This window comes from Artemia sp. Qi Xiang Cuo, chromosome 5 (genome assembly GCF_049724085.1).
Source record: "Artemia sp. Qi Xiang Cuo chromosome 5, ASM4972408v1, whole genome shotgun sequence".
In the NCBI taxonomy this organism is placed as follows: Eukaryota; Metazoa; Arthropoda; class Branchiopoda; order Anostraca; family Artemiidae; genus Artemia; species Artemia sp. Qi Xiang Cuo.
The window spans coordinates 5,276,889-5,289,412 of record NC_142798.1 but is presented as its reverse complement, the minus strand read 5'-3'; the positions used below and the strand labels follow the sequence as shown (position 1 = coordinate 5,289,412).

Genomic DNA, 12,524 nt, shown 5'->3' with positions numbered 1-12,524 from the left:
TGAGTTTCAGCTAGAGTTCTAGTTTAGTTTACTTTTAGTTAAGAGTTTAGTGTTTTACCTTAGAGTCTTAGCTTAGAGTTTTAGTTAGAGTTCTAGTTTAGTTTAGTTATAGTTAAGAATTTAGAAAAAATGTGGGGCTCGGGGGGCCTTTGGGGGCCCAGGGCCCTTTGGGGGACCCTTTGGGAGCCCGGGGGAACCTTTGGGGACCGGGGGCTTCCTTCGGGGTTGGGGTATGGGGATCGGAGCCCTTTGGGTCGGGGTAGGGGGATCGGGGCCCTTTGGGGTTGGGGTATGGGACCTCACGACACTGTTCAAATACAACTTGTTTACTATAACGACCATACTCAAAACCTCTTCTAAAACCTTTTCTAAAATCATCTTTCAAAATGTCTCTAACTGTTTCGCCGAAATAATTCCCTAAAATGTCTAAAACGGTTTCGCCCAAATAATCCCTAAACGTAATTTCAGTGAGTTTCTTTTGTTTTTGACATCTCTGTGCTTTAATATTTGAAATTACTGGGGAACCCTTTCGCACGCTAATCACTTCATTGCTAGGATCAAAACATTCACCCGGAAACAATTCTCTTGGTAGAACTCCAAAGACATTAATAGACATTCGCTCGGAAACAATTCTCTTTGGAAACAACAAATTAATTCCCCTTTCGTGAATCAATAATTCTCCTTAGAAACAACAAATTAATTCCCCTTTCGTGTGAAATCAATCAACCATGACATCATCTGTCACGTGTGATCCAAACTTTGCCCCGGAAACAATTCTGGTCGAACTCCAAAGATATTAATAAACTTCCGGAAACAATTTGATTAATGACTGACAGCACATGTGTTCCAAATTCCCAATCGATTACGCAATCAATTTCTCAGAAATCCATTTCCCCTAGGGACTCTATGCCCATATTAGGAGTCCCGTCACGAGTATTTGATACCCTTCTACTAACTTTCTCGAAATTGACTGGAAGTGTTTAGGGAAATGATGGGCGTGGGAGGAAGGTTGGTTGCCCTCCAATCACTTTTGACTATTAAAGAAGGCACTAGCCCTTTCAATTACCAACAGACTGATCCCTTTTAAAAGTTTTTACGTCTACAAATGACCATCTTAAAATTTCTATCAGATGCGTTTCTGGAAAATGCGACGTGTGTGTGGGGGAGGCTAATTGCCTTCTGATCACTTTGACTCTTGAACAGAGCACTATAACTTCTGATTACCAATCCAATGAGCCCTCTTTGAAGTTTATACAACCATTTTTTGAAAACCTTATATGCCCCCAGGGCGTAACTTACAATCCTTGACAAGAGGGCTATATGGGGGGGGGAGTTACCCTCAAAGACATAATTTATGGACCTTTCAACTACACTGAACGAAATGGCTATCTAAAAAATTATGATTGAATGTGTTTGGGGAAATGATTGGTGTTGGGGGGGGGGGGCTGGATGACCTCCATTCATTTTGATTGTTTAAAAGGCCAGTAGAACTTCTGATTACCAATCAAAAGAGCCCCCTCATATAAAAAAAACCTTATATCCCCACACGGCATAACTTACAACCCTTGCTCTGAGGGTTGCGGAGGGGGGGGGGGGTGTCATTCTCAAAGTCATGATTTCCGGACTATAAAACTACACTTAACAAAATCGCTATCTCAAAATTTTGATTGGATGTGTTTGGGGAAGTGATTGACGTGGGGGAGGGGAGCAGGCTGCCCTCCATGAACTCTTTTGAAGTTCCTATGACATTTCTTTCTATGAGAAGTGCCCTGGTCTAAAAAAAAACAATATATTGTGCCCACATTGCTCTTTACTTAGGCAGCGCTATCGCGCTGCCCATGATATTTTGTGTTGAGATTTCAATTATACAGCAGTGGAAGTGCTGATTAGACCAGGTAAGCCCCGCCCCTAAAATTGAGTCTATGGGCGTCCATGACTACAGTTACTTTAATTTACGACGCTAAGGGTATTAAGGTGAAACTTTTAGGGATCGATTAGGGGGAGTTTTACTTAAACAAAAAAACTATGCGTTTAGGTTTTCGCCACTCTACAATAGTATTAAATCAAAATCAAGCCTGAATGAAATCAAAACAATCCATGAGCACGTGAATTTTCGTAAATGTGACAAAGAAATATTTCAAAAGCGGCTAATATTATTAAGTTAGAGCTTTAAGGGTGAGTTGTGTTGGATTTTTAACTAACTAGAAGGCACTATGTTTATACTTTTAATACTGCCACTACAGTTACTTTAATTTACGGCGCTAAGGGTATTAAGGTGAAACTTTTAGGGATCGATTAGTGGGAGTTTCACTTAAACAAAAAAACTATGCGTTTAGGTTTTCAAAAGGCTTTAAAAAGCATTATCATAGGCAGCGCCACTCTACAATAGCTAGAAACTTCATTGAAACTTTTAAAGGAGCTAATGCAATTCAAATTAAAAATTCTAGTGCTCCTTTTAAGAGTAAAAAGAGATTAGAGGGCAGCCAGCCCTTCTCCCAAACCTAGTCATTTTCCAAACACATCCAGTCAAAATTTTGAGACAGCGATTTTGTGCAGTATATTAGACTGATCCAGCAACTATGTCTCTAGGGATATTGAGTATGTCAATCCTCCACAATTATGCAATTGACCCATTATGCCTCAAAACTATATGTTGCTTTTTTTTAGTTAAATTAGGGTTTATTCATCAACCAAATATAACAAAACCCAGAAGCTAAGCTAGTACAGGAGATCACTACCCCAACTAGGCCTAAAAACAACAAAAAAGAACTATCATATAAAAATCACTAATAAGCGACTATACCACACCTACTCGTTACCAACACATCAATTCTCAGCATTCAACCTGTTTGACTTTGTCCTTCTCTATCCATCAACCAAACACAAAAGTCCAAAAAAAGAATTTACAAATAAAAGGCAAAAGAAACCGGAGACTCACTCACCCCCATATACCCTATAACATTGTTCTTTTAACAAACTTCTAAATTCAGAGACATTGGTCACCTTCTTGATCTCATCTGGCAGACTATTCCAAGCACGAGGGCTAACATGGCGGATATAAAACATTGACCTAGTTGTCACCGGCTTAGGTGATATAAGTTCATTCGAATGTCTTAAACTATAAGAATGTACACTAGAAACAGGCATAAAAAAAAATCTTGGAAGTAAATTGATAGCATTTTACACAAAAAGAGCATTATAAAACTTAATCAATCCGAAAAATGGAACAATATATAGTTCAGCATACCTTGCTCTAACCGAGGAACGCTTATCATCTCCAGTAAGTACTCTTACAGCTTTATTCTGTAATACTCTAATCTGAGATAGATGATCCATAAACGTTGAAGACCAAACCAATATACAATAAATCAAACACGGATGAATAAGAGAGAAATAAAGCATTCTGAGAACCGGTCGTGGGAAAGTACGCTTTAGCTTCCTTATAATTCCCAAATTTCGAGCAAACTTATTTGCAATTTGATTAATATAGTCTTTGAAACTCAAGCACTCATCGACTACTCACTTCAAGAAACTTCAATGCTCTAAAACGTTCTATAGCCTTCCCATCAAGTTCTAGTTTCTCAATCCAGGGGTAATAATTTACGCTTTTCCCGTAAATCACAAAATGACTTTTCTTATGGTTTAATTTAAGTTTATTAACTCTCATACATTTTTCTATTTGTTCCATTCTCTTTTTCAGAACTAATAGAAGTTCACTTTCCGTCCTCGCAGCAACTGTAAAATGTGTATCGTCAGCAACACTAGAAATTATAGTTCTGGGTCCGCGATCCTCTTTATCCGAAATCGTTATATCTTCAATGCGCCGATACATATCATTGATATAAATCAAAAATAAAAGAGGTCCCAAAACTGACCCTTGAGGAACGCCAGCCTTCACTTTCTGTGGGCTAGAGGTCTCGCTTTCAATTTGCACAATCTGCATACGTTCACTCAGGAAGGATCTAATAAGATCCAAAAATTTTCCACGGATACCACAATTATCTAACTTCTTAACTAAAATTTCATAATCAACACAATCAAATGCTTTCATTATGTCAAGGAAAACGGATGCCACTTTAAGACCACGATCTAAATGATCATTCACAAATGTCGTCAAGAAGATCACTGCTTGCTCAGTTGACATTCCTTTCCTAAATCCGAACTGGCTAGACCGAAAAAAAGACTTAGATTCTAGGAAATTAATCATTCTTACATTTATCAGTCTCTATTATTCTAGAAATAACAGGAAGAAGGGAAATAGGCCTATAATTACCTAAATTCCAACTATCACCCATTTTAAAAAGCGGTTTCACTTTCGCAATCGTCAGACAATCAGGGAAAATACCTGACTTAAAACACTCATTTATTAGCATTACCATCTGACAAGAAACAATAGGATGAATAGCACGGAAAACTTTCACAGTCATGAGATCCGATCCCGCTGCACTGTTTTTCACATTTTTAACCATTTCACACAACTCGCTTAATTTAACCGGCTTTAAATAAGCAGACACTTCGCTCTTATCAGGCAGGAATTGTGTAAAATCGCCATCTTCAGCCAGGACTGGGATACTGGATCCTACATTATGGCCCACATTAGAGAAATGCTCACAGACTGAATTGCAATTCACACTATTCGGAAGCTCCGAGGGAGGCCGACTAGGGTTCATTACAGACTTGATAAGATTCCAAGTCTTGCCTGGAATTCCCTCTGCTTCTTGAAACTTGAAAGCAAAATAATCCGCTTTAGCTTTCCGAAGGAGACAGTTTAGCATGTTATTATATGCTTTATAATCATCCTTAGTAGTTGTCCCTTTATTTTGGATCAAATCCTTATATAAATGGTTTCGCCTTCTCATACTTAAGAGTAGACTCTTAGTAATCCATGGTTTCTTTGCTGATTGATATCTGTAAGCTTTTTTAGAATTAACACACTTCTAAAGTAAACCTGTTTATGTGCCGTACCATTTATCAAATTTCCGATTGATATCATATTCCTTGTAAAAAATTGAATTCAGTCTTATCAACTTCCAGTTTAAAACGGGCAACAACCTCAGAATCAATAATAGGCCTAATGACGTTACAACTATGTCCCTTATTCGACTGTAGGACTTGCGGCACTGTTATCATTACTCCAAAATGATCTGAAACACTATTTACCACAACAGCAGGTGACTTATATTCAGTATTCACAAATATGTTATCCAATATTGACGCAGAATTCTCAGTAACTCTTGTACAGATGTTTATAGTAGGCTTAAGCCCGTAGCTAAGCATCATATCCAGAAACTCCTTGACTCTCTGACTAGAATGTAGACTTTTCAAATCGATGTTTAAGTCACCACACACAAAACACGGCTGTCTTGTTCCACTCAACAGGTCCAGTTGCTCTTTTAACATGCTCAGAAATTCTACGAGACTACTAGATGGAGGTGTTGGTGCAATTCCCTGTTTTTTAAAACCAGTTGGTAATTAGGAACATCTAATAGAGATGACGTATGAGGCTTCAACCATGTCTCAGTCAGGGCTAAAACCTGTAAACCTTGAGTCTGCAGAACTTCCTCCAGGTACTGAAATGAAGTACTAATGCCTTGGTAATTTAAATGAAAAACCAAAAAGTCACTCGGGTCATAATCATTATTCAAATCCTGAAGGAACTTACAACGGGCTTTCAAATAATCCGGACTATCAAATTCACTATGGAGCACCCCACCCCCAATATATTCAATCCTGAGTGAATCATTCTCAAGTCCCTTCAAAAGCCGTTCTGGCTAAGTGGACGCGCGCTGGGCTGAGAATCCGTGAATTCGGGTTCGATCCCTGGTGTGGTCAGTTTCTTAGTTTGGGACGCGGGTCAGTGGTGTGCCCTGTAAGCTTAGCCAGAGTCAACCCAGCTCTAAATGGGTACCTGGAGAAATCTGGGGAAGGTAAAACAGGAAGGGTTTGCGAAAGCATAGGTTGGCTGGCCCCCAGCCCCCCATTGCACTTCCTGGCTGAAGGGCCACGAAACGGAGATCAGCACCGCCGGTTTGGACCTTAAGGGTCTAGTGCCGCATCCTTTAGCTTTTACTCCTTTTACCCTTCAACCTATTCCACTCTAAATTAACCATTAAATCATTGTATGACGGATATGAGAAGGAAAAGGTTCTGTTAACTTACACTTATCATTTTTATCATTCGCCGAGTTGGTATCATCGCTTCCACGCTTCAAACCTAAACAAAAAAAAGAAACATTAATTATCTTCATAAAATCCAAAACACACTACTACTGTTCCCAGGCCTAGTATCATTGAAGCCAAGACCAATTCATCAGAACTCGAAACACAATCGGTACGCTCCACACCGCATAACAAATTATACACTATTATTGCTTTTTTATCTTTATATTTTCTTCTATCCGCAACATCCTTTTCAAAAGAAAAAAGAAAAACATGAGACGACATTACTTCATATCTCAAAAAAAAACAAAAAAAAAACAGAATAATAACTCCAAATAACCCAAAACTTATATTAAACTAAAATAATTAAGATAAAGCTTAGCATTGGGATAGACACAATACTAGGATTTATCGGCACAGACAATTCAGGAATTACGTCATTCACGGAGAAAGAAACACGCAGGCCGTTTGGCCGATCAAAACAAAGGAGAGGTGGAACCGGTTTTGTTACCAGTGCTTGAATACCACAATCAGCGAGCTTTAACCTTTTTTAAATCAGCCATTTTCTAACATCTCTCACTGCTGTCGGAGCATCATCACTAAGATAAACATCTTTATGACTGCAAACAGTCTTTCCTTTCAGTGTCTTACTCTGTTTCAAAATCTTTTTTTTTTCTTCTTTAGACCGAACATTAACTTTAAAATATCTACGCTCTTTTTTCACTTCTGTAACAGCAAATTCTGGGGTCTCGTTTACACCTAGTCCTTCTTAACAAACAGTTTTCAAAATCGCTTTAGCTTCCTCTTTATCATCGCAAGGTACATTCCAAACTACTATATTTTTCTCATTCATTCTTTACTTGCAATGCATTAACCGATTCTTCAACTGATTATTTTCTTCACGGAGAAATGTTGACTCGGATGTAACAATACTAATCTGTGATTTTACATTTATCATTTCTCTCTCAGTAGCCACAAGATGGGTCTAGATTGCCGAAAACTGTTGCGATCGGCCAGATAGAGCTTCCTGTAGCGATTTGACCCTGGTTTCCAGAGATTTGAACTGGTCCGTGATACCGTCAAGCTTTTTTCCATTGTTTTTCACTATAGTTAGAATTTCAGGAAAGCTCCAGGCCAGCGTCAAAATTGACAAAGTCTCTCCATCCTTAGGTGAAGATGACGAATAATCATTTTGATCCTCTTCAAATGAGACTTCTTTGCGGTTTATTTTATTTCGTCCCGTGAATAAGCAGTAAGAAAAAAAGGACAGATAAGTAAGTTTTACCTCAGCCGGCAACGATTTTTTATCCACGATGTTGCTAGCGTGCAGTGATTTTAGCCGTTAGGCACGGCAAACACCTTTTCCAATGACGGTAGTCAATAGGCTCTGCTTGTAATGACTAAAATCCTTTATCCCAGATTACACAGACTTCCTCATCTTCAATGTCGTAATCCTCAATTATTCCATGCAATTCTCCAGTCCAAATCAATAATCACACAACAGAAAATTCTCTTTCATTAATTCAAAATTTAATCACAAAAGCTATTTCACTTTTCAGCTATAACTACCGCACGGAGCGCCTAAGGTGTTACTCGTTCGCGGAATGAATCATGACTTGATGCTTTAAAACTAAATTGAAGGGGGTGTGTGCACTGTTGCCAATAAGACACCTAAGCAATATCTCTAGAACGACTGGGGGGTATTAAGTTCAAACTTTCAGTGCTACTACTATTACTTCTTCTGCTCTTAAAAGTTAGATAATTCTAAAGAGTTTAAGTGTATCCAGGTTGTCAAAGAGCATAGATATAATTTTTTGGGAATGCTATTAAGTTCTTTTTTTTAGTCATCTTCAGGAGGTACAAAATCAAATTGAACAATACTATTTGTGTCCAGATTAAAAATTGTTGAAAAAGTTTCTCCTACATAACAAATAGCTAGCCAAACTATGGATTCCTATAGAGAAACTGAAAAGATATAAAATATTTTTTCCCATGTAAAAGACTATGTCAATAAAAAACGAACAGAAATTAATTAAAAAAAACTTTTCACAAAACAAGTTTTTCAAAGAAAAGTAAATACCTTAAACTAAAAAGAAAATACCTCTTTAAAGTTTTCACTTTTTTTTATTTTAATAAATAAAAAATTATCAAAATTTTAAGGAAAAAATATTATTATATGTGTATTAAACAAATTTTGTTCTGGGCTTGAGAAGGCATGAGGGTTTTTAGCCTTACTCATGTTAAGTTTTGCTCGTTTTGAGTTTGAATCGGGTGTTTATTGTCATTTTTGTTCGTTTTTAATGTGTCATTTATTTATCGGAGGTGATTTGTGATAAGTTTGCGCTTGGAAGATTATTTGGCTTTATTTCTGCTCATATTTGTCTTAATTAAAGACAAATAATAATAAAAAAATAAGTGTCATGTCACTTATTTTGGCAAAATGAATGCTTGTTGCTCTTATTTTCTCTTTTTTTTTCTTTGAAAATCTTGTGTTATAGAAAGATATTTTTAAATTAGCATTTAAGAAAGGTAGAAAGTACCTTGCTGAAAATTATCGACCTATTAGCATGACATCAGTGTCTGTTATGGTTCTTGAAAGAATAGTCAATTTTGCAGTTATTAGACATCTTGAAACAAATATTCTCTTGCGCAGCTCACAGCATGACTTTCGTTCTGGAAGATCTATTGATACAAATGTCCTTGAATCGTATGACCACATCACTAAGTTACTTGATTTTGGACTGCCTGCTGAAATGATTCTTTTCTACTTTTCTAAAGCTTTTGACAAAAATTGTCACAAGTGACTTGCAATTCAGCAACGTGTTGTCAAGTTTGAAGAGAAATCCCTGCTCTGGATCCTTGATTTTCTTTACCTGCGATCTCAATGTGTTCAGTTATTTGATGGTTCAATCAATTCTGGGACTGATTAAGCGTACTCTTTTCACTTGTTCCCCAAGGGTCATCAGTCTTCAGGTAACTCTATTCTTTCTTCTCTTTAGCAAGTTATGACAGTTCCTCAAGGATGTGTTTTGGGTTTCTACACCTTTAATATCCTTATCAATGATGCTACTTCTACTATCAGCAGTAAATTGCCGCTCTCTGCTAACGACTCGAAGGTTCTCAGACCAGTCTTGTCATGTGAATATCCTGTCCTAAAAAATAATCTTGGACTGCTTGATCAATGGGGTGAGGCTTGGCTTCTTGATTTTAATGTTGCCAAGTGTTATGTCACTTATTTTGGCAAAATGAATACATGTTGCTCATATTTTCTCTCACGTCACCCAATCTCCTTTCTAAATAACGGGCGATATCTTAGAGTCGCCATTGACAATGAACTAAAATACTGCAACCACGCCGAGAAATCTGCTGCTGGTGCTAGTTCAACTCTGGGGCTGATTAAGTTCAACATTTTCAATTGTTCCCTGAAAGTCATCAGTCTTCTGTAGAACGGACTTGTTCATCCTAATCTTGTAGTTACAATGTGTCGAGCCTCTTCGTATTTTTAAAAAAGACAAAAAATTGGAAGATGTCTAGAAATGTGTCACCAAAGTAATGTCCAACATGCGGCCTACCTTGTAAGCTTTTCTACCCTGCAAGACTAGCTAAGCTGAACCTCCCAACACGTGTATACATGAGGAACGGAGGTGATGCCATTCTAACCTATGTGTTAATGAAGGCTACTGCTCTCCCGGCATTATTTCCTATTGTACATTTTAAATCAAGAACCAGAGGTCTTTGGCTGAAACGTGTTAAGGAGTCTACCGTATTTAGACTCCGCGCTCAATTCTTTTTCTCCAGAATCGTCAACAGTTGGAATAATCTATCTAAAGATACAGTTAGTGCGGAATCTGTTGACATTTTCAAACGAAGGCTGAATATTGAGTGGTCCTTAAGTGAATGTAAACTCAACTTAAACTAAACAAGTTGATTAATCACAACAAGTTGATTAATCACAACAAGTTGATTAATCACAACAAGTTGAGTTTAATCATCTGACAGTACCTGGTCACTAAACTACAATTAAACAATTTTAAAATTCAACTTTGTATCTTCACAAGGAAAAATCCTTAAATTGCTCCGAGTTGCGATTTAAAGTAACCTTTTGCTGTTTATCTGCCCACTTTTTTTTTAATTTGGCACCCACTGCTACCAAAAGTTGCACAACTGTATATATAAGTTTTTTTTTTAATTGAAAGTTGAATTCCTTGTTTTTCACACTGTAGACTGTAGCGTCTTCTTTTTCCAAACGTGATACACATTTGATATTGCGTGTATCGTCCCTGGCAGTTTACGTCATAACCTTAGTTCAGTTTCCATAAGCTCATCCTGATGTGTAGATCGAAAACAATTGTCATTGCGCGCGCGTGAAGGCGGAGTATGAATCTTGTGTGGTTTTGTACCGCGCATACACATTTGTTACCGCGCGTACTGACCCTGGGAATATACGTCAGAACCATAGTTTAGTTGCTAGTGGTCGGACAAAAAAAACAACAGATTTTTACATAGGCTTCTCGTGATGTGTACATCGGTATCGCGCGTGCACGAAAGCGGAGTATGAATCTTGTGTGGTTTTAAATCTGTTTCTAGTGGTGATGCTAGGTGATGCTAATTCTACCCCTCCCACCTCCTCGTCAAATTAAAGTGCTTGAAGTATCGGCCGACAATATTTCATGAAAATGTATCAAGAATCAGGTAATAACTTTGATAAGAGTTCAATAAGGTCGGCAGAATACCAAAGAAGTTGATTTAAACCTAAAAGATAAAAAACAATTATTAGCTAAGCCACTGTAGACTGTAGCATCTTCTTTTTCCAAAGATGAAACACAGTTGATACCGCGCGTACTGAACCTGGGAATGTACGTCACAACCTTAGTTTAGTTGCTATTGGTTGGACAAAAAAAACAACAGGTTTTTCCATAGGCTTCTCGTGATGTGTACATCGGTATTACGCGTGCACAAAGGCGGAGTATGAATCTTGTGTGGTTTTAAATCTGTTTCCCATTTTCTTTAACGGAGAGTATAGCCTTTGTCGATACTGTATATTCTGCCTGCTGTGGTTTTTCGTAATTTAAAAGATATGTATGGTTGAGGACGTTTTCAATCAAGAAATTGAAGTAGAATCAGGTACGATTTTCGTTATCCTTGGTACCAAAAAGCATAGGCAACTTGTCTAGTTTTACTATAGTCGTTTGTAGTATTTCCCTGTAAAATTAGTAAAATTAATGTAATTGGAAAAAATTTTTAGTAATAAGTAAGTGATATTTGCCTAAAAAAGCCTAAAAAAACAATGACGAAGATTGAAAAAAATGCAAGAAAAGATCAAACGTTTTTTTTTTTTTTTTTGACGCTAGTGCCAGTTACCACTCTGATCAGCTGTCTGTACTCTTTTATTTGGATATGAGCTTACATTTGTCTTAACAGTTTCTCTATAATGTGCATAGAACCTGACTTGATATCTATACAGTCATGAAGTAGGCTATTCTAAAAGAAGAAGAATTTTGACTTACATTTTTATTTTAATGAAATTAAAAGAAAGTAAACAAAATCTAATAGTCTAGTAAGTTTTAATTATTGTCTCTAAGATTTACATTTTTTTTTTTTTGTCTTAGTTCCATACAAGCCATACACAGATGATACTGCTATGACCAAAAATGTTGCTCGATCATTGCTGGAATGCAAAGGATACAATCCGAAGGATATGGCTGTGAGGTTGGTTATCAATTATTTCTTAAGTGTAACAGAGAACTAGCAACAGAGAACCTAAACTTCAAACATATTAATAACAACCGTTGTTTTCCAAAAAAGCAAAGGAGATTATTTCCATTTCGTTTAATTAATCTCATTGTTTCATCTAATATGAACATTCTTTTTACCTGATTTTACAATTTATTTATGAAGAAAATATACCAGTAGTACACAAAGTAGTTTTGCTGGGCTAGTTTGTTCATAAGCAGTTAATCTATGTTTGTAACACAATTCATCAAAATGGGTCCAACATAAATAATTATTTTGTTATTGGCTAACATAGCTAAAGGGAAAGGAAATGTTGGAAAAGTAGGTGATCATTTTATTTCTATAAAAGGAAGAGGAAACGAGGAAAGGAGTTACATCCATGCTATTTCAATATGGATTAAATACAGGATAAAAGAAAGAGAAGAAGAAAAATTTTAAAATATATATTAGAAAAGGATTTTGTGTAATTTTTACTCTATTAGGATTTTGAGGTAAAAAAAAAGTTAAAAGAGAAAGAAACAAACAATAGAATAAATTTATTAGAAGTTCTACTGAAACCCGAAAAACAGTATAGCTGCCACACTTGTCAGTAAAATGGGAATTACGCAAGATTACAGCATCAATTATGTACGT

At 36.8% G+C, this 12,524-nt stretch overlaps 1 protein-coding gene across 1 annotated transcript in view; it reads left to right on the top strand.

Moving 5' to 3' along the window:
• LOC148951740 (ADP-ribosylhydrolase ARH3-like) overlaps positions 1 to 12,524 on the top strand; it is a 147,007-nt gene that overhangs the window by 69,159 nt on the left and 65,324 nt on the right. Inside the window, exon 2 of the mRNA XM_089088696.1 lies at positions 11,768 to 11,867. Coding sequence (XP_088944822.1) covers positions 11,768 to 11,867 — 100 coding nt within the window. The remainder of the gene's footprint in view (positions 1 to 11,767; positions 11,868 to 12,524) is intronic.